The sequence below is a fragment of the Fulmarus glacialis genome, unplaced genomic scaffold (assembly GCF_000690835.1).
Source record: "Fulmarus glacialis isolate BGI_N327 unplaced genomic scaffold, ASM69083v1 scaffold39834, whole genome shotgun sequence".
Classification (NCBI taxonomy): Eukaryota; Metazoa; Chordata; class Aves; order Procellariiformes; family Procellariidae; genus Fulmarus; species Fulmarus glacialis.
Genome location: NW_009206837.1, coordinates 1 through 25,350, shown reverse-complemented (window position 1 = coordinate 25,350; position 25,350 = coordinate 1). Strand labels below are relative to the sequence as shown.

At 36.4% G+C, this 25,350-nt stretch overlaps 2 protein-coding genes across 2 annotated transcripts; one reads left to right on the top strand and one right to left on the bottom strand.

The window, feature by feature from the left end:
• The first annotated feature begins 1,051 nt into the window (after nucleotides 1–1,051).
• On the top strand, nucleotides 1,052–7,531 carry RNFT1 (ring finger protein, transmembrane 1). Its single transcript, XM_009575891.1, has 8 exons — nucleotides 1,052–1,427; nucleotides 1,751–1,827; nucleotides 2,446–2,546; nucleotides 3,185–3,338; nucleotides 5,018–5,176; nucleotides 6,019–6,084; nucleotides 6,922–7,023; nucleotides 7,217–7,531. Exons 1-8 carry the CDS (start codon nucleotides 1,052–1,054, stop codon nucleotides 7,349–7,351), a joined length of 1,170 nt encoding a protein of 389 aa, XP_009574186.1. The 3' UTR covers nucleotides 7,352–7,531.
• A 6,428-nt stretch (nucleotides 7,532–13,959) lies between these two features.
• RPS6KB1 (ribosomal protein S6 kinase, 70kDa, polypeptide 1) lies at nucleotides 13,960–25,344 on the bottom strand. Its single transcript, XM_009575890.1, has 14 exons — nucleotides 25,333–25,344; nucleotides 24,140–24,260; nucleotides 23,709–23,777; nucleotides 23,133–23,280; nucleotides 22,440–22,497; nucleotides 21,380–21,480; nucleotides 20,336–20,426; nucleotides 20,048–20,138; nucleotides 19,648–19,755; nucleotides 19,293–19,355; nucleotides 18,396–18,473; nucleotides 16,605–16,712; nucleotides 15,885–15,997; nucleotides 13,960–15,311 (listed from the first exon to the last, which is right to left on the bottom strand). The coding sequence occupies exons 2-14, from the start codon at nucleotides 24,254–24,256 to the stop codon at nucleotides 15,074–15,076; spliced, it is 1,383 nt and encodes a 460-aa protein (XP_009574185.1). The 5' UTR covers nucleotides 24,257–24,260; nucleotides 25,333–25,344; the 3' UTR covers nucleotides 13,960–15,073.
• Nucleotides 25,345–25,350: the final 6 nt, after the last annotated feature.

Here is a 25,350-nt window from a genome sequence, read left to right as displayed (position 1 = left end):
CCAGTTAAACTAGCTGTGTATATATGCTAAGCTTTGGAAAAAATAATTTCAAAGAGGAATCTGGAAGAGTTTGAATTATTGAAAAAGGATTATAACAAAATTTCCAATGTTTCAGTACTATTATTTGATAGTGACAAGGTGTTGTGCCAAATCCAGCTTCAAAGCATTCTCCAAAATCGTGACTCTGATGTCACACCAGTCCAGAGAAGTAGATTTAACACTATTTGACCAACGTAAAGACTGATACAGAAGTGAAAAAGTGCCCAGGAAGACAACAGAAAGATGCCAAAGGAAAGATAAATAAGACTCATTTGGGTGGTCTCACTGTTAGATTACTGCTTGTTGGCTGCACTTCTTTTTTCACCTAGACCATATGGTCCAGGCTCTTTTAAATGCTTCTTACAAAATGGACTAACCTGGTTCTGCTCACTTACCCAGACAGGATAATCTCGTTAATCTCATAATGGCCCTCCATTCTGAGCATGCACTGGCTTTCAACTAGACTTGTCGGAACAAATGCTTACCATTTTATGGATGCATGTAAATGCACTCTTTGCTTCCTTCCCATCATTGTTTGCTCCTTCTTTGCCCTACTACTGTTACTATTTTTGTGAAATTATGCAGCACTTCTAAGATCTCTTCTGAACAAGCTAGTGCTGGTTCTCCTATTCAGCAGCTTTTGCTGTTCTGATTTGCACTGAAGCAACTTTAGATTTTACTAAGGCAGCCAGGTTCACTGCAGGCTAGAAAATCTGCACGTGAATAAAAGGAAGTCATTTAATATGGCACACAGAAAGTTGCCCCGTGGAGACCGGGTGCAAACCCAGCATGCCAGCTTTCAGAACACAGACAGACAGTATCTCTCAGAAAAAGAATCTTTACTTCATGCAGGCAATCACTCAGTACAATCTACTATATTTTTGTGTTGGCTATTTTGTTGTGGTTTTTTTTTTTTCCCCTGAACTAGTTATCTCTTCCTTCAACTGTGACTTTTTGTAATTCACTCTAGGAGACAAAATAGCAAGAATCTGGACCAGAAAAAAATCCCACCATGCAACCAAATCGCAGTCATCTCCACAACATCCAAGGGAGTGGTGATGACTCTTCATCTTCTCAGAGCGCCCACGCAGCGAGGTTGTCAGGAGCGAGCTCGTGCCATCATAGTGGAGATGTTCACATACAGCTAAACTCTGCTGTGGGCGAAGCCAGAGAAAATGCGAGTTCCCGGCATTCAAGGCCAGGTTCCCAAAGTCACTCACATGGACATGCCCACAGCGAAGCAGGGGGGCTCGACGATTCTACTCCAGACTCAGAGGAACACAGCGGCAGCTCCCTCTCAGAGCTCAGATACCTCTTCCAGTGGCTGCACAAAAGTCTGCCTTATATCTTGATTCTGGGTGTCAAATTGATCATGCAGCATATAATTGGTAGAGTATAACAAAATAAGGTCTGAGGGAACAGACCCTCCTCCCAAAGAGATATACTAATAACCATGCCTGAAATATAATTCAATTTATTTTTAGCTTTATTTTTATTTGCTTTATTTATCAGAAAGAGAGATTTACTAAACTACATTTCAGTGGCTTCTGTTTCCTCTGCTGGCATATGTACAATCTGCTTAATTATTCTGGCTTGAACTCAGAGCTATTAATTGTAATTACAAAGACATACTAAAAGTGGCTGGTTTTTTAACCCAGTTCAGTAAATTTTTTTATTTTCTTGGGTATAACTGACACTTTTTTCCTAATAGGCATTTCTCTTGGAATTGGGCTGCTAACAACTTACATGTATGCAAACAAAAGCATAGTAAATCAGGTTTTTCTAAGAGTAAGTATCACCCTATGCAACAAAATAATGTAAGTTAACAAAGACCTTTATCCATCAATTTTTGAAAGAAATATGAATGGAGATACTGTTTTATTTACCTAGTAATATTAGGTGTCAAGGTTTCAAGATGGAAGTAAAGTCTTAATGCTTCTATACAGCATAGAGCTGCTCAGATAAGTAAGGTTTGCAAAATCCAAAAAGAGGGGCTTTTCCCCTCTGACTTTGAATATTAAAATCACTTCAACTGATAAAAGCTTTTTGGAATTTATGGAAGAACTTCTTAATTATATTTGTGGAATCAAATAGCAGATGACAATTTAAACTTTCAGCTGTCTCTGTTCACACCCAAAGGAAAATTTGTTTCTTCAGAGTGGGGTGGGTTTTGGTTGTGTTTTTAGCAAAAACCTTGATGCACACAGAAATCGTTATGTTGAAAACATTAAAATTACTGCTTTACCTTTCCATTGAGTTCTCCTATTTTATTTGGTTAAAACCACTAAGATAAAATCCTCTAGTAGTAACTAAGTTCAGGTGCAACAGACTTAGTGCTTTAGAGAGATATTTAAGACACTGATACTGAGATAAGGACTGTAATATGTCCTTACAATTATCTTACAGGAACGGTGCTCCAAGTTGCAATGTGCTTGGTTACTAGTATACCTAACTGGATCATCTCTCCTCTTGTATTACACCTTTCATTCTCAGTCCCTGTATTACAGGTAAGTAGAGGAACATCTCTACTCACATCATAAATTACTCAAATATTAACTGGGAACATTTTATCTGGGCTGCTGCTGTTTTTCTTTAATTGTGGCATTGGTTTCTCTTTAATTTTAATCTCTCTCTCTCCTCTTCTGCCAAACTGAACAAGTGCTGTCCTTGAAAAGAGTATATTGGAATTTGCAAGATTAGACCCCATACTCAGTGTAATGGCACTACTGTACCACGGGGAATGTACCTGGGTTTGATTCCTAGCTTTGACCCTACCTTCGGAGTACTGAATATATGGCATGCTGGGGCACTGTGGAGTTTATGTCACCCATTTCCCCCCCCCCTTACCATTCTGTAGCTACAGTCTCAGCTGTAAATCAGTCAAAGGCTGTATTGCTAAAATGGGAAAGAAAGCCTGTCTCTAGAGGATGGGGGTTGTGATGAAGATACAGGAAGGAAGGTTCAAAAACTGAAAGGTTGACAGAGATCCTAAATGATCAATTTGCAATAAAGAGTTCATTTTCTTAGCAAATATTCTTCTATGTAAACCAGGTTTCCTTTTTTAATTAAGCCTGCCATGATAATCTCTGGTTATGCTTTCCTCTAAATAGGGTGCGCCAGTAACTTCTGATAATTCTTTTTGTAGCTTAATCTTTTTAAACCCTACTGTGGATTTTATGAACTTCTGGGAGGTACTTTGGATTGTGGGAGTCACAGACTTTATTCTGAAATTCCTCTTCATGAGCTTCAAGTGCTTTATTCTCTTGGTGCCTTCTTTTATGATGTCCTTTAAATCCAAGGTAAGGAAACAAGCTATATTTTTGCTTCCTTACAATGATTCTTTTATGGTAAAATTAGCTAATTATTAAATTCTACCCAGAGAAAAATCTTTTTAATTAAAGGTCTGTATATAATCCACCACTATACTGTGGGCAAGAAAACCCTGTGGATTTCATGTTCTTCTCTGCTTGGTGCTAAGGAAGGTTTACAGTCTGATCCGAAACAATTGCTTGTATTATGTCATTGGATGAATAGGTTTATTTCTGTCTCTAAATGGGGGGGATGAAGAAACCTTTTATTTGGTGCAATGTAAGAATGTGTATACTGGCGGTTAGCACCGAGCAGCTGATGCACAGTAAATTTTTTACATGCTTGACAGTAACTGACATGGGAAGATTTTAAGATCTGCACATGCAAACAGCTGTATTTTCTGTCTCTTCATAAATAATTCTGAATTTTCTTTTTGTTAATAAACTTAAGCAGTATTTGTGTCAGATCACTGAATTTGATTCATAGCTTAATTCCTCAAACCAGTGAAGTTTAATGATTTTTATAGAAGCCTACGTTGGTTGGTGGGGTACTTATTTTTATCTGCTTCCCGAGGTGAGATATGGAAAAAAATTAAATTTTATGTCAAAATAGCAAATACTAGTACTGTTTTAAAAAAAAAAGAAAGAAAGAACAAGTACAGTTTGTACATGACAGCATTTGAACAGGATGTTTTGGTAGGATTTATCTTTTTAAATGTACCAGGACAAAATTTTTCTCAGAGACAACCAATTTCTCTAAATACCAGTTTATAATCAAGATTTCTTTTTTTTTTTTTTTTTTAAATACAACATCCGAAAAATAATTGTTGAAAATTCAGTTATACCAACTGTGACCTAAGCTGTGGCTAAATTAAAGAGGGAATCTGGTCAATAGCGGCAAGACATGGCATTATCCAGTGTACGTTATAGAATAAGTACTTCTTCCCTGTTATAAATCTATTTTTTTAAGGAAATAAAGTAAGAGTTAAGCTAAATGTTTATGATTATACATGCACACACAGTGCTCTGTGTGGGACACTTGTGCTTTGTAGTTGTTATTCAGTAATTTTTAGGGTGTCATTGAACTCTGTTTACCTGTTCAGTCCAGCTACTCTATGCTTCTTTCTCCCCCTACCACCACCATTTTCTTACCACTGCATCCTATGCAGGAGTTAATTATCACAAGATAAGGCTTCTTACACAGGCATGAAATAATGTTTACAGGAAAATAGTTTGTAATTTATGTTTGTTAATAAAAGAATGGGCCTTACACTCATTTTTTAATCCTGAATGCAGGACACAACTCTGCTAATGACAAGCTGATGTATATGACCAAATTTGTCTTATTTTCCTTTAACTTTTTTTTTCTTTTTTGATGCTTATGAGATTAAGTCTGATAGCATTGTTAAGAAGGTAGGCATCTGACAAAGCCATCCTATTTTAGTCTATTAATTTGATTTTCTGCAGTACAGCAATCATGTTATTGTTATTTGTACAGTTGTGGTGAGACTCATCATCTGATCTTCACTCCTTTTCATGCTTCATATTTAGTTGTTTCAAGATATTATGAGAGGAAGTTACTCAAAAGAATAACAATGCATCTTTTCTCTATATTTTAAAAATCCTTTATATTTTAAATCTTGAGCGATTCCTTTGCATGTCTTGCTCAGGGCTACTGGTACATGCTGTTAGAAGAACTCTGCCAGTATTACCGTATGTTTGTCCCCATACCAGTTTGGTTCCGTTATCTTATTGGCTATGGGGAGCTGGACAGTGCACTAGGATGGACCCTTGGGATATTGCTGGGCCTTCTCTACCTCATCCTAAAAGTATGTAAGCTTTACATTCCTCTCAAACTATTTTGCAGTAATTATCACTGGAGGGTTAGAGGCACATAAACTAACACATTTGTGAACGTTCCCGTCTTTGAACTGACTTGCAAGTCGATGCTTCAGTTTAACTGATACAGCTTTCCAAAACTGAGAGGAATACTGGCTCAGGGCACTAAATCTTTTTTTTCCTGCACCTGTTCTGGGAATGGATTGAGGTTGCATAGCAAAGAATACTGTTACTGTAGGTCCCCTCACATCAGACATTGATCAGACTGTTAACCAGATATTAAGGAAAAGAGCTTGCAAAAATAAAGATAAAATTAATAGCTAGAAGAATCAGCATTTTCCAGGAAACCAGATTTTCTCTCTGCTAGAGTATCCTGTGCGATGGTAAACAAGTTAAACGTAAGTGTTCACACTGGCTGTCTACTTCACCAAAGAGCTAATCTGCCCCAAATGTAACCAGAGTCGGTACAAGTTCGGCTTTGAACACGAAAAATACTTTATAATGCTAAGGTATCGTAATCACAAGTCTAAAGACTAGTGCATATATGATAATAATGCTGGTATATTTGCACTCGAGTGCTTCATTTCAGAACCTCAACACTATTTTTCTTTTAAAGAACAGACATCTACTGGGAAAAAATCTTCAAGCTAAATTCTTAGTTCGGTTACATATTAAGCAACTAAAATAGGGTCAGTCTGAACTATAGCTTTGCTTATGTTCCTGCCAACATCAAATCAGCAGCGAGACTTCCAGCATTGCACAAAAGCTTGGAAGCTTTTTAGTTCACAGAGAAAAATACTAAGCATAACTCAGGTTTTCTTTCCCATTTCAGCTTTTGAGCTTTTTTGGACAATTGAGAAACTTCAGGCAGGTCTTACGGATATTTTGTACACGACCAGTGAGTACTGAATTCTCTTATGACAAAACAATAAGCCCAATTTACATGAAAATACTTCTTTTTTAAATACCTCATTCCTATATTACTTTGTATTGTTCTAGCAATAGACAACTGAATTTTTAAAGTAAACCCTGTATACTTGTTCTCCCATTTCACAGTCTGAATTCCTTGACTATGTTGTCATCCGAACAAAAAAAAAAAAAAAAAATCTATTCTGCATGTCTCTTCAGATAAATGTAATAACATGCCCTTTTTGTCCTGCTTCCTACTTTTTAACTGGGATAAATATTGGTTGGATGCAGGCAGAGCTTTATGCTGAAATAGAGTGAGAATTGAAGCTTACCAAAATAATTGACATGCAAGTAACTTCTGTTAGAATTGTAAGTTTCTAGATAATCTTTCTCTACAGTAAGAGGTATTGCTTAGAGTCTGCTATTCATGCAGTAAAACGTATAGATTTTGGAGCACAGTGTCATTGAACTAAGAGAAAATAAAGCACTTCTCACTTTCTAAGTGCTGTCTTGATCAAGTTGGAACTTAACACAGTGTTTTGCTCAGAGTTCCCTGTTAAAATAAAACTGATACAGATTTTTCCAGTAACTGTGATCAGTGGAAGATACTAACTAGACAGCATGGTAAGTGGGAGCACATAAGCTTTAGGCCCCAAGACAACCATTGAAAAACTTAACAATATTTCGTTGGATTAGGGATTGAATAGTTTCCCTGACATAGCAGCCCTTATTCCCAATTCCTTTCTGTCCTGGTATTTTTGTGTTTTGTTTTGGCTTCCCCTCCCCCCAAGAAACTAATATCTGCTGAAAATACCTTGTTTTACAGCACTACGGGGTGACAGCTAGCAAGAGACAGTGTTCTGAATCTGATGATATTTGTTCAATCTGCCAAGCTGAATTTCAGAAGCCTATTCTGCTTATCTGTCAGGTAATACACATAATCAGAATTCTTTTTTGCAAACTTAAGAACATTTTAAACAACTGGTAAACAAAATTACATAAAGTTAGACTAGTGAGTGTATGTCTTCTGATTATTTTTAGAAATCAGGCTATGCAGATAATACACCGTCTTATAAATGGAAGAGCTTAGAAGCTCTAAGTTCTCATTCTTTTCATTACAGCACACATTTTGTGAAGAATGCATCTCTTTATGGTTTAATAGAGAAAAAACGTGTCCACTCTGCAGAACTGTTATTTCAGACCATGTTAACAAGTGGAAGGATGGAGCTACATCTATGCATCTACAGATTTTCTAAAGCATGTCAAACAACTTGTTTTACAGTTTGTTTGTTCAAGCTAAGGTCTTTCAGTTTACTGCAGATTAAATTGTAGGTATCATAAGGAACAAGTTTCCAAATTCTAGGTATCATGCTTCTATGAAAAGTTCCAGTATTTAAAACAGTGCAGAAAATGTTAACTTGACCTTCTTAAGTATAGAAAAGTAAGTTTTCAGAATGAATGCACAAAGCCAGCATTACTTCTCTTGTGATTCTTGTAGGAAACAATCAAGTCCTTGAAAAATGCTGCATTACTTCTTGCAGCAGCTTCTTAATTCAACATTTTATTTAAAACTTTAAGTAGAGTTCCAGACTGTACTAAATTGTATTTATCTTTCTAACACAACTCAACCCAAAAGGTCAACCTACCACTTCTATTAAGATTATGAGCAAATTTTATACTCTGGACTACAGTGAGAATTAGAGCTACTTGTCACACTTGGCATTAAAGGTCCTTTAATGCTAGCCCAATAGATCAGAGAAATTAGCTTCTTACTCATGCACCTTTAACAGCAACTGTTTCTCACTGTACCTGGAGATAAGCCACAAGAATAAGATGTTTCCCCTTTAGGTTCTTGTAGAATTCTAATGGATCTTTGGCTTAATACATAAACCAAGCACTGATGTTAGTTTTTTACTTAGCATTTTATAAAGTTGGTATTTTTAAAACAAATCTTTAATGCTATATTTTTGTCATAACAGGAACCAGATTTTCTTACAGGGGAGAATCTATTTTATACTATATTTGCAATTTGTAGTATGCATAAAAATCAGAGAGAATAAATGCATTTAAATCTATTTGTTTGGTGCATGTTGAATAAAGAAAGAAGATTCATTATTGTTTCAGTATTAACTTACATGAAGCACATAACAACAGCTCACCGCTAGGTATACTTTTCCTGTTAAACTAATGTCTCTGAAAAACAAAAAACCTCCAAATGCTACAACTTATTCATGACTAGTCTTTATGCTAATTATAGAGCTAACTTATGTACAATCTCACCTTTTTTTCCCTGCTTGTCTCTTTTCACCTTGCTCTTCAGAAAAGACTAAAAAAAAAAAAAAACCACTCAAATTATTCTGTAACAGGAAAGTTAAATTGAGTTGCCATTAACTTGAGCTTGTCTTAACTGAATAGCTTTAGGAAACTTCTAAATTAGGGAAAAAACAGAATTAAAAAGTTAAACACTTACTTGATGAATGATGTAGCAACTCAAATGGCCAGGCAGAGTGAGTACTATAAAGCTGCAGCTGACACAGCCAGATTTATAGGCTGACAGGGCATGATGGGAGAGTGCCCTTAAAGGTACAGCTAGAGGTGTAATACTAGTAGAATTTAGTATTCTGAATAAAAATCTAATGAGATGGAAGATTCAAGCTAAGAGGTACCATTTCATGTTTAACCTGGGTTTTGCTATAGCATGCTGTGTATTTGCTAATTGTATTTTTGTGTGAAGTTTACTGCAGTTCAGAGTAAATGTGCCCTATGATTGTTCCACCATGGTATCTGAGTGACTGGGGAAAAAGACTCCAGCTTAAAAAAAACAGGGAAAAGCTTCTAAGTCTGTAATTGGAAACTTATGGGAGTAGAAGAGACTGGTTCTCATGGAAGCCTTTCCCAGCAGGTGAGGTACTTAGTTTGGAGAACACGTGCAGCTGAATGGTGTTAGAGCAGTCCTGAGGGTGGCAGGGAAGAATTGGAGCTTGGCCACAGCCAGAGCTGTGCTGTAATGGGCTTGTCCCTGTACCTCCACTATAGTCAGAACAAACTGTTCTCTGTTTCCTCAGAGAAATCTAGCTATGCCTTAGCTTGCATTTGAAGTTCATACAAGATCAGAACTGTTATTTAAATTTCATCAGTGCTGATACTCAGACTGCTGCTGCAGCAGAACTTCCCTTGAGAGACAGACAAGAACTGAATCAGAACAAAAAAAGAGTAGGGGGAACTTAAGGTTGGATTCTGAATCTCTCATGGGCCCACAGAGACTTTGGCAGCTCACTTGGTTACACAATTGTATTTAGACTTTCCCAAACTTAATCATGAACATACAGTTTAGCTAAGGAGTGGTTTAAGGTTTTTTTCTTCATACAGGTATTGTGTGAGTACTGTGTAAAAAAAATTTGAGTGCTGTATTTAATTTAGTCAACAAATGGCACCTTTAAAAAAAGCTTTGCTTGTGTGAGTAGAACACGTGACTAAGCCCAATACAAAGTTTATAAGGGCAGATGTAATAACCAACCCTTTCTAAAATACTGGGCAATGTAAAAATTGTAACTTATCCTGGATTACCTTTTCCTGAAATGCCAATACCAACAGCTTAATCACTTTTTAATTCAAAAATCCTCTCAGAGAAAATACAAACTAAAATTCATTAGACTCGGACGTGATGTTAGAGCAAGGAAATGCACTTCCTAATACTTGAATATTGATTAAATTAATTGCATACCACTAATGGATAGCCATTCATCAGAATTCCAGTACTCTGACAGACACCGAAAAATCTTTTTAGAACAATAGATCTAAATCACCCAGACCATTCCTGGATTATTAACTGGGAAGGTACAGATTCTGAGATGCACCAGCTGCTTAATACAAACAGCTGTCCTGAAAGCAGAGCCACTACCCTCCTGACTAAGGGAAGAGATCTGAGAAACAAGTATGCTTTCTTACTGTCTTATCCCCAAGATGAGTAAATAGCAGCCCCGTTGCTTATGCAGCAGAGAATAGTGAGAAGGAAGCCTGCTGGTCCATCAGATAAGTTACACAGTCCTGGCACTGAGCTTTCACTCATGCAAAAGAACAACACACACGTTTTTGCGTGGATGCCGTTTGTGAGCAAAAGCCTGCAGCGAGTTTCCTGCTGGTGCTAGCGTATGCTCAGGATCCACAAAGCTGAAGTGGTCTGTAAGGACCAACAGCTTGGACTGGCAGACCTAAGATGAACTAGGAAGGTAGTTACAGATCAAGAAACACGCTGCTTTACACATATATGTTCAAAGTATGCAAGGAAATTTGAAAGAAATTAACCTGAACTAAATATTCCTTTGCTATAGAACAAAAGTATTCATAAACTACTTACCTCAACAAGTAGTTCAGTATCTGAGACAGATACTGTACATTGAGGAATTAAGGCATCAAGGACCGTATGCAAGGCCAGCATTATTACTAAAAATACGAAACTGATTTAGAAGTATTACAGTTGTGGTTAAGAAAAAAATCAACATGAGAACTCGACAGCATCATCTGGCCTGTAAAGCTCACCAAGACTATTTTATGGAGCACAACAAAACGTGGTGTCAGTGCTTTAAGTCAACCCTGGATTGTTCCTGATCCTTTGATCTCTGACTACCACATAGTAGTAACACCACCTTAGTAGAGTAAGGGTGGATATTGGTCAGAGATAGGATCAGGGAACAGTTTGTCTTTTATTCTCTCTCTGTTGATGAATTTTTTTTGCTTTATGATCCAGTGAAAATTATCCAAACCCAGTAGTAGTATCAAACACAGTTTATTAAGAAACAAAGAACTAAAAAGAGATTTTGATCAGCCAGTTTAAATTTACACTTCATAAATGAAACAAGTCATTCTCATCTTAATTACAGAGAGGGGAAAAAAGCGAGTAACTTACATCCATGAATGACATCCTCTCTGATCCGCTTGTCAGCATCAGGCTATTAAGATGCAACTCTTCCTTAGGAAGCCCACTCAGGCCAGGGTAGCTGCCCTGGTTTCCACACATACAGACACCCAGACACCCAGCCCATGTCTGACTCTGCAGGAAACAGAACAGAGAAGAGGATGGCAAATGGCAATCAATAGCCACTTTTTAAGAGCCCAAGAATCTAGCTGAAGGTACCAGCCCCTGGTAAGACAGACTGATCAGAACTAGCATCTGTCAGGTCCTTTAAGTTCTAAGTGGAATTCCTCCTCCCTCCCTTTCCCTTCAAAGCTGTCATGAAAGACAATGATTTAGATCCACAGTTATACTTAGGGCCTACCTACTTCCTTAAAAAAAATAAAAACAGGTCACTTGGATTAGCATATGTTTAAATTTGCATTTAATTGCTATTCACATCCATCTTATTCAGCGGTTGAGTATATTTAGTTCCACTAAACTGTGAAAGATGAAAAAACAGAATAGGGATTACCTTTATTTCTACTAAGGCAGCTCAAGTTTGTTTCTTGAAGACAGCTACAAAGCCAAGTTAATCTAGAAGAGAACAATCTGTAGAAGTTCATATATAGGAACTGCATACGGTATATAATCAAGGATCTGCAGGAAGAATATTTAAGTAATTTGCCGTGTTCTTAATAACTTCTCCTCCTTCTTGACCCGTTAGGGTAAAGGATTTCCCTCTAAGCTGGGAAAATGAAACAGCAACTACCCTGCTGTAGAGGTAGAATTTGTAAAAACGAACCAAAACCCAAGCATCTGTCCTAAGAACAACAGTAGTCTCCCTCAATGTTTGATGCATTTTTTGATTAACAGTGAGAGCAGGTTGGGAGTTAATACTAAAAAGAGAATAGACCCAAAGTAAACATCCACTGTATAGTTAGAGTGGACTCAAATATTAAATGTTCTCCAGCAGTTCAGCTTTTAGATAGCAAGACAAAAAAAAGGGATATTCAAAAGAACAATTGACTCATTTATTTTTATCTTTTATTATGAGCTAATACCAGGATGACATTCAAATGTCAGATGGCACAATTAAGACAGTCTTGGTAGGAATTATTCCAGCATTCCCAAAATTACAATTTAGTACACGAATGGCATCAAATGTATGCATCACTCCCACAGAGAAAAATTATGAAATTCTGAATATCTTATACCAGAATAGTTTCTGCATCAAATGGGAAAAGAAAAACTGCTGGTAACACAGCTGACCTATAAACCTTTTGTGATAATGACCTGCAGAACAAAATATTCCCCAATTTAACATCTAGTAAAAAAAAAAATATGACTTTTGTTCAAGTTTAAGATTTAATACTTTTATATGGTTAGCCACAACAGGTATTAACCTCAGTTTTACTATATTTTTGTAATGCTACAAAAATCCTATAAAATCAAATTATAGTGATTTTTTCAGTGATTATAATTAAAAAAGCGCAGCTTGTACAAAATAAAAAAAATAAGATTCTATACTCTAATGAAAAATTTAAGACATTTTTAAATGAACAAAAGAAAGCACTTGTTAAGCTCTCCAATATTCAATGCATTCTGCACTTATCTGAAATAGCCAGACAGGAGCTAGAACTCCACTCCCCTTAGTTCACGACTAGTAATTTTGACACTATTATATATATATAGAGGATCTATGTCTGATATTTTTACAAATAAATACAGGATAAACCATATTGCATAGTGTGTGCTTGCTGTCTGAGTCACACTCCAGAAGTTTCACAGTCATGGTAGGGAATTAAACTTATAATCTATGGGATGAAACATTGACAGTACACGAAATTTAATTTTAAAACCAATGAATTGTAATTAATCAGTGAACTCAGACAAACAACTCTTGCCATTCTTGCCAGCCATATTAAGCCAATTCTACTGGACAGTTATATCCAGCCAACCAAAAAGCTGCAACCAGGACCAAGAGAGATCTGCCTCAAAAAAAAAAATTTTTTTTTTTAAACTAAGTTCCTTTATACTCAGTAAACATGTTAGGAAACCTATGTTAACAAGTGGCACAGAGAGGCACTGCTTGAAGTGTTGCGTATTTGCAAATATGCATAATACAAACACACATGAGCACTTTGATTTCAGTTTCACAACATGTCACCAGTGGCCGTATTACCAAATGAAAAATGGCAATCTTCCAGTACAATTTATGTCACTATAAGGTAACTTGATTTTTCTTATAAAACTAAAAAAAGAAAATTTCCATCAAAAAGCTTATCAGGAAGAAAAAAAAATACTAATTTTTGCTCAATCATAACCATATTTTTTGTTGGTTCTTTGTTAGTATCAAGAAGATATTGATGAATCCTTCCAACTTGCAAATTTTGGAAAACAGCACTCTGATTGGATTCAACATGCTTAGAGAGTTTTATGGCTTGGATCCTATGGCTCAAAAAGATTCAGTATACATCGAGTAAGCAGAATCTATAAAAAAATCCCTACTGTTGTGAAACACTAGAAGTAGACTTTGCACAGTTTGACTGAAGATAATGCAACGTGTGGCAGGCAAAAAGTGACAGGACTTGTATGCAGTTGCATGATCATATACACACACGCACACACCATACACACTCTAACTAGTGTAAAGCTCTGCAGATATTAACCCTTTCACCAGCTATGTTCATGGAAATGCTTTCTTTAAGGCAGGAAGTATTTAAGTAAGGTAAAGTTACCTTTATTTTATTCTTTGTACCTGTAAGTCATTTGTACAGATTGTGACAATTTCAAAAACATAAATAGTGTCCTTAGAACATGTTTCCTAAATTAAGTTGCTAAAGTTCTGACCCACTGTGGAAGACATTCACTGAAAGGCCATTTAACACTTTTCTCATACAATCAGCAAATTTATTGCCCCAGCATAGAAAAAAATCTTGATAAATTTAGAAATGTATAATGGCAGGGAACTCCCATAAGCAAAATTTTATTAAAAAAAATCCTCAAATTCTTACCCAGTGGCTACAAAAAAGTTTTATTTCCTTATACCATGTAGAATTTGTATATGTTTCCTGTGGTATTTCCTATATATTTCTACTGACCTTGTATTCCGATGTACTTTTTCCTTATCTTTTATATGGGTAAGAATCTGAACGTATTCAGCTGTCTCCATCTAAGTGACTAGCGTATACAAAAGTGATGTTTCCCAGTGAAATGTCTGCTGAGCACAAGGATGAAATAAGCAGGACATATATGTGAGCCCATGGCTTCCAGTTAAGCCTAGAACATAGCAGCATTGCCATTTGATTAGATCCATTTGTCTTTGCAGGAACAGGTATTTCAGCTGGGTAAGCAAGTGAAACAGTTCTCTCCCACCCCACATTGCCAAGCTGGTAATTGAGTGATTCGCTTACTGATTTGTTGTTTCATGAGGAGAAGAATCAGAACTAGAGCCTTTACTTTCTTCACAGCAACCAATTATTTTGCATTTTTAATTTTGGGATACTTTCCATAATGAGCTGAATCAAAAAATCTATTTGAAAAATATATATTTTTATATATATAAAAAACTCATTATGTTTTGAATGTGAAATACCAATTAATTTTATCTTTCATCTTTGATTCCACCCCATTGTAGGAAACAGCTTAACCAAGCTTGCATGCTAATTATTCCTCAGACGCAAGCATATAGGCATTTCATACTTTGCCTAGTGAAAGGGCTAACCCTCCTTGACACATTCACCGCTAGACCAGTGATTCTGAAGCAACATCCTGACCCTTAATACTGTCAGTTTCAAGCTATCAAGCTGAAAAATCCTTGATAAGGTGAGAAGATGTCACTGCAAATCAGTTAGATGATGTGCCTAGAGTTCTGCAATACCATTTTCTAAAGTTTTTTATGCACCATTGATTGACAGAAAAAAATCCATTTTTCTTTGCTTTCCAAGTCGCTCTGTGCAATGACTGACTCTTTGATACTGTCACTTTTTAAAAGTAAACCATACAAGCCCTCTTATTTCAACTTGAAGGGGGCTTATGTCCGTTCTTTGTTTTCCACCTTCAAAGGCTTAAAAAAATTGTGTTGTCATAGATTCATGCGCAAGTGCTCTGGTCGTTTGGAAATCATGGGAAAAGCTTGTTTTTTATATGGCCCAGAGTTTGGTTGCCGGATTGGAAGTGGTGCTGAGGCCTCTCCACAGACTGTCACATCCATTTGTTCTATTCCACTTGTCTCCATTGGATACTCCACAGGTGTCTGAGTATTTGATGCGCTGGCAGAAGCACCTCTTCCCCAGAATTCCCCAGGGGAAAACTTTACAGGGCTTTAAAACAAGAAATATAAAAATCAGAGATGAAGAGATACACAGCACCAAGGTATGTCCTTTACCCTGCAGGAAGCTGAACTCAAATGCCTATCGAGAAGCATTTATAATTCTTCCTTCCACTTGCAGAAGTTTGAGAAAGTTTCCATGTCTAGCTTCTATCACGGTCTCTTGTAAAGTAAAATTCTCTCATTTGAGTAGCGAGGATATATTTCTAGATGATTGCAGAAGGAATTTTCTGTACTAACATGATTCTTTAGCGGCACATAAGTACTTAGGATGTTCTAAAACAGTTCTAGAGGAATGGTGTACCAAAGTCACCAGGCTGTGAGGCTGTATCAGCGTTGAATAGCAAGCAAATTAGTACTTCCTGTGCTGCCAAACACCATAGATTTGTCTCTAATAATGTGGTTTGTAAAATAGGATCGATGCTGCACTTCTAATGGAAGTGATGGCCTTACTGAGAAGAAAGGCCACATTTTTTATTTCTAGTGCAGATCTATTGCAACTACTTACCAAAAAGTTTATTACAAAAAAAGAAAAAAAAAAAAAAAAAAAAAAAAAAAAAGATACCTGACTGGTGTCCTAGGGCTACCTATGAATCTGCGAGGTGATCGAATTTTTGGTTCAAAAGAAAATTTCTCTTTTACGCTTTCAAGTACAGATGGAGCCACATACGTAAAACCCTGCAAAACAGGAATGAATGCACTGTAACTTACAGGCAAGATTTACATTTATGATCACTTGTGCAGTTATGATTGGCATGAAATAGTAAATGAAAATTATAAAAAGGAGGGTAAATGTAGACATATGAACTTCTACTCACTTCCCGAAGCGTGGAAACAGCAGGACTTTAGGGAGTTCATCACCCGGGTGCCTGCACACCCCAGATATTTCTGATCAGTCACAGATTCCCAAAGGCGTGCTCAATTTAATTAATTTTGATCTATAGAATGGACATTGTTCTCTCTGCATGACTATGAAAGCAATGACATGTCCAGGGTTCATAATGCAACTATGAATTAGAACGCTGACATTTCAGAAAGTAAGCAATGTTTGTTGGCTGTTTTATCTATATAAAGAAAACGTCAGCAATAATCAAACTAAGTATTTTCAAAGCCCTTAAACATTTCAAACCTGTTGCAGAATGCGTGTTTAAAATGACGACAGTTTGCTTCAATTATCAGGTGTTAAAGATTCAATGGAATTAATTTACCTGAAATGCCCTACTGTTTCCAAGTAACGCAATGTACCTCTCCACAGTCATTACACACTCGTCCCTGGCTCACTTACCAGAAAGACCTGGTTGGCACTTTCACTGAGAGTAGAGTCATCTGGGCTATCAACAGGTGTCTGACGTGTAAACTTTGAATCAAACTGGCTCACATCCTCTTCAGATTGCTTTGCAAAAACAAAATGATTAAGGGTTTATATTACAGATATCAACCAAATGGCTTAGCGGTGATCAGTGTAGCCTCTGGATGGAGTTCATTCCATAGGTTTTTGGCAGAGCTCTGCTGTAGTAAAACCCTGGAGTGGTGTCGGAATCCTGTCGCTGCCAGTGGGAGGTCACTATGGGCACTGACACTGAGAAATAAAGGCAAGGGGGAGGGGCAAAAATTATGGATCAAAAAGGAACACAAATTAAAAAGATGCCTTTAAAAAAAAAAATCTCAAATTACAAACAAAAACTTTTAGAAATACAATGTCAGTTTCTTGCAAGTTTAGCCCTCGTCACAACCAGTATAGAACAGTTGCAACTATTAATTTTTGGAAGCCTCTCCAGATAATGTCATCCCATTTTTGCAGATACAGAAGTGTTTATATTGTGAGGAACAGATGACAACTCTGGAGTAAATGACTATGAAGAACATTGTTTAATTCAGTCAAAGAACAACAGATATAATTCCAAGATCCCCTCTCTCATTCGTAAGTGTAACTGAAAAGGCAGTATGTATTCATTTGTGCAGGCCTTCATGCAACCATGGAAGCACATTTTCAAAAACCATCTGGTTTGTACAAGTACCTTTCATAAAATTTGCTAATAACAGAAAAATCCAAAACTATCTTCAGATAATTCATTTGGAAATATCAGTCTTGTGTCATTCTGAATTTCATTCAGAACAGTGAGGGGAAAAAAGGTCTGGAGTCCCCATGCTGCAGTATGCTCAATATTAGTGATGCCTGAGTCAGTTTAAAGTGAGATTTTGGTAGTCAAGAACTATCGGGGTGGCAATACCCATTGCTGCTGTAGCTAATTGTACCCAGAGGGAAAAAAAGGCACACACCCCACACCATCAAAATATAAGATAAGATAATAAAGGCTTATTCATCACATCACTGGTTTGAGGTAAACTTTAATTACTGCCTATAATGCACAAGATGCATTTTAAATATTAATAAGCAAACATACAAAATGCTTAATTAGGTGACTTCATTTACTTTTGCTTATGTCCTGGTTTCGGCTAGGATAGAGTTAATTTTCTTCCTAGTATCATCTTAGTTTCAACTAAGTACTGACTTACTGTATAATGTTTAGAAGCAAAAATTCAGAGATAATTGCACTTGCAAGTCTGTTTAACCTACAGATTAGAAGCAGGAGGAATTAGAACTGAAGCAGAACCTTCTTCCTCCGGGAGACTGAACAGAAGGATAAATTAGCTCTTAGCTGATTTTTGCCACTTTCTCTCATAAAAAAGCAAGATCCTATTCCAGTGACAGATGAGTACCATGACTACAGAGTAGTAAGACAGAAGAGCACGCTCATGACAGCCAGTATTTCATACTGTGTGGAGACTTAAGAGTTTTTTTAAATGTTAATACAGCATCAGTTCTCAGAAAAAAAAATCTGCATAGATCCGGTAGATCAGGTGGTAGACCAGGTGGTAGATCTGCCATCTTTAATTTGATAAGAGCGAATCTGAGAACCAGTAACTAAGTTGATGCATTTAACTATTTAAAATACCAGAAATCAATGGCGCTCCAGTTTGTTAGAGCGAATGTTTCTAAGTTTTAGATTCCACATTGTTTAAGACCTTTCCTAAAGGCATACAAGGAATATCTCACAGCATTCTGAGTACATACCAATAAGGGTTTAAAAGGAGGTTCCACCTTTCGTGCCAACAGCTCATCCCAGTTAATGTGTCTGAAGAACGGGTGAGCCTACAAGAGTTAGCAATAGCACAGAGTTATAATCCGCCCTCTGAAATCTCAGAAATATAAGAATTAATAAGCATGTTCTTTTAAGACCCTCTCTGTGGTGTCTTTCTTTCCAAAATCACACATGGGTCTAGTGTAATATATTCTGCAGCACTATATCAGAGTAGCTGGAAGAGCTGAAAATTGATACCGTACCTCCAAGTCAGACAACTTATGTCCCTATCCTGTTTTTCTTGAAAGTATTAGAGAAAGTCAGTTGACATGCAAAAAACCTCTACATTTTTCAACCTTAAAAGTTAGATATCTAAAAATAATGACAAAACACTGTATTAATGACAAATTATCAGAACTGTGAAATAAGGAGGACTCTCTAGTACCTTGTTAATCTCACCACAAAAAAAGTCAAGTTGGAAGCAATAGGAACTAGACCTCTGCCTTAACTTTAACTATGCAACACTGAATGTTTCCCTTGAAAGACCTGCACTAAACACAAGGGCTAGCGGGTTTTTCGTCAGAATGCTGGAGTATCATTGCTCTTACATGGTTGACTGTACAATTAGCATTGTGCAACTAGTAAAAAAGATCTACTGGAAGACAGAGCTAAAGAATAAAAGTTATTTTCCAAATCTCAAATTATGAAATAGGTAGACAGCTGCTTTTGTTAAGCTTTAGAGCATTCAAATTTTGATCAGTTGTCACATGTGGCTGCCTTTTTGCTCATTACACTTCAAGACAGACATACTCTCCTTCCCTGATGTATCCTCAAAGCTATTTTATTTTCAATGAGGTAATTTAAGAATTCTTGAGTTAAGCGAAAATTACCTGAACTTCTCCAGCATCTCCAGGACCAGCTCCTAGACGTGAGGCAGCATTTCTTTTTAGCAGCTTAAGGAGAAATAACATCCAAAAAAGAAAAATCAGTTATGCTGTTATGACCAGACTAGTTCTGACATGAATCATCATTTGAATGAATACCATGCAGAATGAATACAGAACAATCAGAAAATCTGCATTCGTTAGAAAACAATTGTATTTTCAAGGAAAATCACTTTCTGTACCGTGCAAAAACAAGACTGACTTAGTAGTAAAACAAGCATGGGTTGAATAGCCATAGTGGTATCATTATATTTGTATTTTCTACGTACACATGTAGTACTGACATTCATTAAAATTCTACCTTTTTAAGCAGATCTCTGGCTTCTTGTGTGAGGTAGGGAGGCAAGTTGAGTTTACACTTGAGAATCTTGTCAATTGTTTTCTTTCTGTTCTCCCCAGTGAAAGGAGGCTAGAAAGCACCATTGTAATGGGAGGAAAAATAGGACTTGTTCAGGTCTCTTATTTGTGTACACAAAACTCACTTCAGTAATTTATAAAGCAGATGAAATTACTGCAAATGAGATTTCCAAATAACTTGAGAGCAGCTCATGACTGTAGTCAACGTAAGTGTAGCCATATTTTAGTTATATTTCTTACTTGCAGTTTGTATATATACGTATTTATACATGCATCTGAATTAGCATACAGGTAACTACAAAAGCTACAAAGAGAAATACATGCGATTATAACTGTGCACCTACTGCTCCAGTCAGCATGTCATACATTAATGCCCCCAAACTCCACCAGTCCACAGCACGATTATGCCCACTCCTCATCAAGATTTCAGGGGCCCTATAATCAGAAAAATTGAAAATATGAACGTATTTTAACAAGCTTAGTACTAATTCTGACTACTAGTTTTCAAACAAAACCACATTTATCAAGTAAAATTTCCGTAAGTGACTGAACATATGAACCGTCAGTTAAAAAAGGCAAAATTTAGCCATTACCCCCAGAGTAATACTTTTCTATTTCATCATGCAGCTCACATGTATTCAATTGTTCCACAGAATGTGTGTGTGACTGTTCCATCGTGAATAGATTCTTTACATAATCCGAAGTCAGTCAATTTTACATGACCTGAAATTAAATATATAAAATTTAAGACTTGCCAGAATTCTGACATTTGCATAAGTAACATTAAAAATATAGGAATTTTTAACATGGGTATGTAATAACTCTGAACTATTTCCAGATATCTTCAATGGTCTGACAAAGCAATACAGTCATAAAACAGAATGAGGTAATCACACTTACAGACAAAACCTCTGCATTATACCTTCATGAGAAAGTGTTGCCACTTGGTGAAGAGAAACAAGACAAACTACCAAAACTTATTCACATATAGACAAATGTATTTAAACATAAAGATTGTAGAGCATCATTCACACAAGAAAGTAGGCTATTGAATTTTACTGCTTTCCTCAAAGTTCAGAGAACAACCTTCAACAAATTGTAAAGTGTCCTGAATAATTCAGTACAAAGACTTAGACTGAGTAAGTTATTTAAGATAACATGAAAATACTGGATGTACAGATTGCCAGACTAATCACTGTCCTATAGTCAATGTGACAGTGCATTCAGGAATTGCTACTCCTGTCACATAAAGCGTCAACAGCTAGGTAAGTCATTTCAGCTACAGATGATTTGGCGTCCTACCTAAATTACCTTTCCTAACGTCTTCAGTCTTCTCTATTACTAAAATGTCACTGATGCTACACTGAAGATACAGATCTTTTCGTACTTTACAGTGACCCAGTAGAAGAAAAATTTCAGACCTGCAGAAATAGCAAGTCAACCATTCAAAAAATGCCTGTGTCTATACACATGGAACTTGGAGTTTGCTGTGCCCTATTCAAGCCGAAGAAACTGTGTTTAAGGGCAAGCAATTAGCTTTGGCAATTCTTCAGTTATACCAAGAGTGATAATGAACACGCCATTGTTCTAAGGAAATTCACGTAAGAGTGAAGTCTTGTGACCTTTGAAGAATTGTTTTCAAACGATCGGCAAAGTAACTGTTACTATATTTCTACCTTGATGATTAAGCATGATATTTTCTGGCTTCAGATCACGGTAGATGATTCCTTTTTGATGCAAGTGCCCCAGTGCCATTGAGATTTCTGCCAAGTAAAAGCTGAAGGGAAACATATGCCACAAAATTAGACGTATTCAATCATGCAAAGCATCTTAAGCACTAAGACTATTACATACGTAACAATGGTTCCTTGAAAGTATCATTAGAAGTGTATGAGAGAATAAATAGAGAAACAGTGATGCCTTTGAGGTTGGCTTGCCAAGGCATACAGACTCCAAGATCAACTACAAAATTACGCCATTAGCATTAGGTTTACCTGTTCAGTAGCTATCTTAACATGAATGTATTTGGAGGAATCTGAATTTACCAGTTAGTGTTTAAAATATACTTCAATCTGTATTACCTCATCTAGATGGCAAAGTTGAAGAAAAGAAAAATGAAGCTAAGAAGGTAACTGGCAGCACCCAGAGTGCTATCTGTGGAATAGTACTACAGTCCCATATGTACATCAAAGCTTTTCTAAGGCATTATCAGCATGCCCTGTAGGAAGATACAACTGTATTCAGTTGTGTGGAGCCTAATTAATACGGGATAATTTCAACTTTTTTATATGTAGAATATCACTATTTAAAAGGCTTTTTCTCCTTCATTAGCATAATTACCTTTATCACTTCACACATCTGATCATTAGAATACAGCCATTACAGTGACTTGGAAATTCTGTAACTGGCTGGTAAAATTTTTTGTGGATCAAGAACAAAAAAAATTGCATTTACATCAAGTCTTTCACAGTCTGTTCTCCAACACCCAAAATACCTCCTTTACCACAACCCTATGTAATACAGCCTCACTCAGCAACCAGCAATGGACCCTCTTCTGTGGTAAGACTGGCACAAACCGGTAAGTACAGAACACATACGTCCTCCCAAAACCCAGTTAACTGCTCTTTTCACTAGACTAAGAAATGAATGAGTAGTTATAGTTTTTCAAGTCAGAATATACTATTACTCGGGAAAAAAACCCCAAACCTATTAATTTACCAAAATAGTTTCACTTACCAAGCTGTGTCTTCCATAAATATCCCTTCTCTCTCTAACTGCATAAATAGTTCTCCTCCTGTCATGAGAAAAAGGAGCTTATACTCTATTAAAGTGCATTCTATAATTTTTAGTCAGTCAAAAGTCTATTTTCTAGAAAAACTATAAGCAACAGGTATTCTGTTCTGCTCCACAGAAAGTTGTTTCACAAAAAATCACTGAGAATTTACTATCCTGTTACTCTCAGAATTCTATCAACTAAAGAAATGCCAAAAGAAACCAAAACAGCGTGCTGAAAAATATAACAGCGTTTCTGTCCGGTTTTTCCTATTGTTGTAACTCGAGCAAATTGCTTCTCATCTGTGTCTGTTCCTATCCGTGAAATAAAGATAAGTTTCTTGTTTCACAAAGAACCTGCAAGGACTAAAAACTCAGGTACTCTGTATGACTGCACAGGATCTAAGTGTAACATACAGGAATTACAAGCCTGATGGAAGAAAAGGTATTAAAAATCTTCCTCTCCTGTACTGTCATGAAAAATAACTATTTTATGTTTCATTCATCTTTATTTTATTGAATTAGAAGGTTTATTTATGTTATTCTGTGTATTCTTAATGCTAACCTATTTTACATTTTCAAGACACCATGCCAACACTTAGCTGGCTTTTTATAAGCAGAATAAGAAATCCAAATTCTCAAATTTCATATACTGACCACTGAGATACTCAAGGATGAGGTAGAGTTTTCCACCAGTCTGAAAGGCATAAATTAAGTCTACGATGAAGGGATGTTTCACTTCCTCCAGTATATTCCGCTCTGCTTTTGTATGAGCTGTATCCTTTGCATTCCTTACAATCATTGCCTACAAAAAGCAGAGATATGTGAGCACAAGAACATGCTAAACAAGGCAAACTTTTATATTTAAGTCCCTTCTGAGTTTACTAAATCATAACACTACATATGATTCAACAACATAATAAAAAACCCAAAATTTACCATGATATATACAAAACATGACAGGTTTCTTGCAGCAGTTTAATTCTTTATTTATTTCATAGAATTGTACAACAATTTAGGTTGGAAGGAACCTCCTGAGCTATTTAAATTAGCTGCTAAGAACAATTTAGTTAAAGACTAATTATAATTCCAACTGTACCTGGGTAACAACTGTATATATCACATAAAGTTTAATTTTAGGTATATTATATAATTAGATAATTGGAACAGCTAAAGGGAGGGATAGATTTTTTTTAGATTCAGTCAGTAGTGAAACGTGAACATTCAGGTTACCTTTTTAAGAACTTTCATGGCAAATATTTTCCCGGTGTTTGCTCCAGTTACTTTTCGTACTTGAAATACCTATACAACACCAATACAAAAGCAATCACATATTATGACTGCATTAGACATCTTAAGTTAAAAACAAAGTTCTGCGAAAGAGGGATGAGATCACCTACAAACTGCAACGCTGCCTGAAGGAGAAGAGCTAGTGATTGGAACCAGAACCAGTTTGGGACATTTTCTACTGCCACCAGCTGGTGAGACTCTGCCAGTGACCTCGGTCCCATGACACCAACCTTGGCAGCCCTGAGGTTACCTTCTGGTAGAATGAACTTTTCAGAAAACGGGATGGGAAGATTAGCCCTTGCCAAAGGCAGCAAGCAAGCACTTTAACCGCCCTTCGCGTAATGGATTTACTTCTGTAGAAAAGAGCTCCTTACCTTTCCATAGCCACCTTTGCCAAGTACGCGTAGTAACTCAAAGCACTCTGGTCGGATCTTTTCTGGACCTCTGTTTACACTAGTTTCTGAAATCTCAAATTTTTCACAATGTTCCATGCCACTGGATAAAACCGAAACAAGAATATAAGACTACCTGATACTCAAAAATGATCAAAAGAAAGTAAGCAAGCAAATTACTTTCTGCAAAGCATACAGTATATCTGACATAACTGAATGACTGCTTCGGAGATTTGCAGAATTCTCAGCATCAGGAATTCTATTTAGGTGTGTGCAAAGCAGTAAGTTGCAACTTGCACAGAAAAAATCACCTGCAAATTTTGGGGATCTACAGTATCAAGATTTCCTTCAGATTCCTTCATTTTTATGCATAATAAATCTCTGTATTACACCAGAATTAAGTTCAAAAGACCAAAGCCTCAAACTGACTTAGATATTCCTACAAGACCTCAAGTAAAAGCAAGGCTATAAGGTGTGTTTAAGTTTCAAATCACATTCAGCAGCCCCAACAGTCATGGTGAGACTTCTGCAACACAAATATCTTGCAGAAAAAGCTGTAACAAAAAAAGTCTAACAACCCTGAACGTGCCACAGAAGAAGACTGAACCATAATTTAATGATGCTTCTAAATTATGCTACAGTTCTGCAAAAGACTAACAGATTGATCCTGCTAAGGTAAATGTAATTGAACTGTTTCACTGCTTTCTTCTCACAACGTGGTATGCTGAAACAATCTGGAAATCTGTAAATGAAGTAATGCTAAAGGTAGCTGTCTCCTGAACTTCAAATCAGAACTTCTGAATTCTCATCTGCTTCAGACTGCTATGCAAATCTGCAACTGGAGCCTTTATAAAATGAACGGAACATCCAATGTTCTGCAGACAGTGCATTACATTGATATTACAAATATTATTCAAGTATGATAGGTAATGTTAGGAGAAACAAGGATTAAAAGACAACAGCAAGTTTCGCCAGAAATTTTTTTTATTATTATTATTATTTTATTTCAAGATACAATTCACAAATTTTAATGTGAAGAAATAGTGAAACGACTAGAAACAACTCAAAATTGAACAAGAATGACAAAATTTTCTATTTAACTTAACAATGCAACAAAATTAGGAGTTATATGCAGTTGCATGAATGGTACAGAACATTTTCTAGCAGCAACTTACAGGTCATACTGGCCAACT

Coding starts and splice junctions, on each gene's coding strand:
- RNFT1 (XM_009575891.1), top strand. CDS start 1,052: ATGCAACCAAATCGCAGTCATCTCCACAACATCCAAGGGAGTGGTGAT. Junction 1,428..1,750: donor GATCATGCAGCATATAATTG/GTAGAGTATAAC, acceptor TTTTCCTAATAG/GCATTTCTCTTGGAATTGGG. Junction 7,024..7,216: donor CTATTCTGCTTATCTGTCAG/GTAATACACATA, acceptor TTTTCATTACAG/CACACATTTTGTGAAGAATG.
- RPS6KB1 (XM_009575890.1), bottom strand. CDS start 24,256: ATGGAACATTGTGAAAAATTTGAGATTTCAGAAACTAGTGTAAACAGA. Junction 21,481..22,439: donor TTTATGGAAGACACAGCTTG/GTAAGTGAAACT, acceptor GTTTCCCTTCAG/CTTTTACTTGGCAGAAATCT. Junction 19,756..20,047: donor ATGACATGCTGACTGGAGCA/GTAGGTGCACAG, acceptor GGTGCTTTCTAG/CCTCCTTTCACTGGGGAGAA.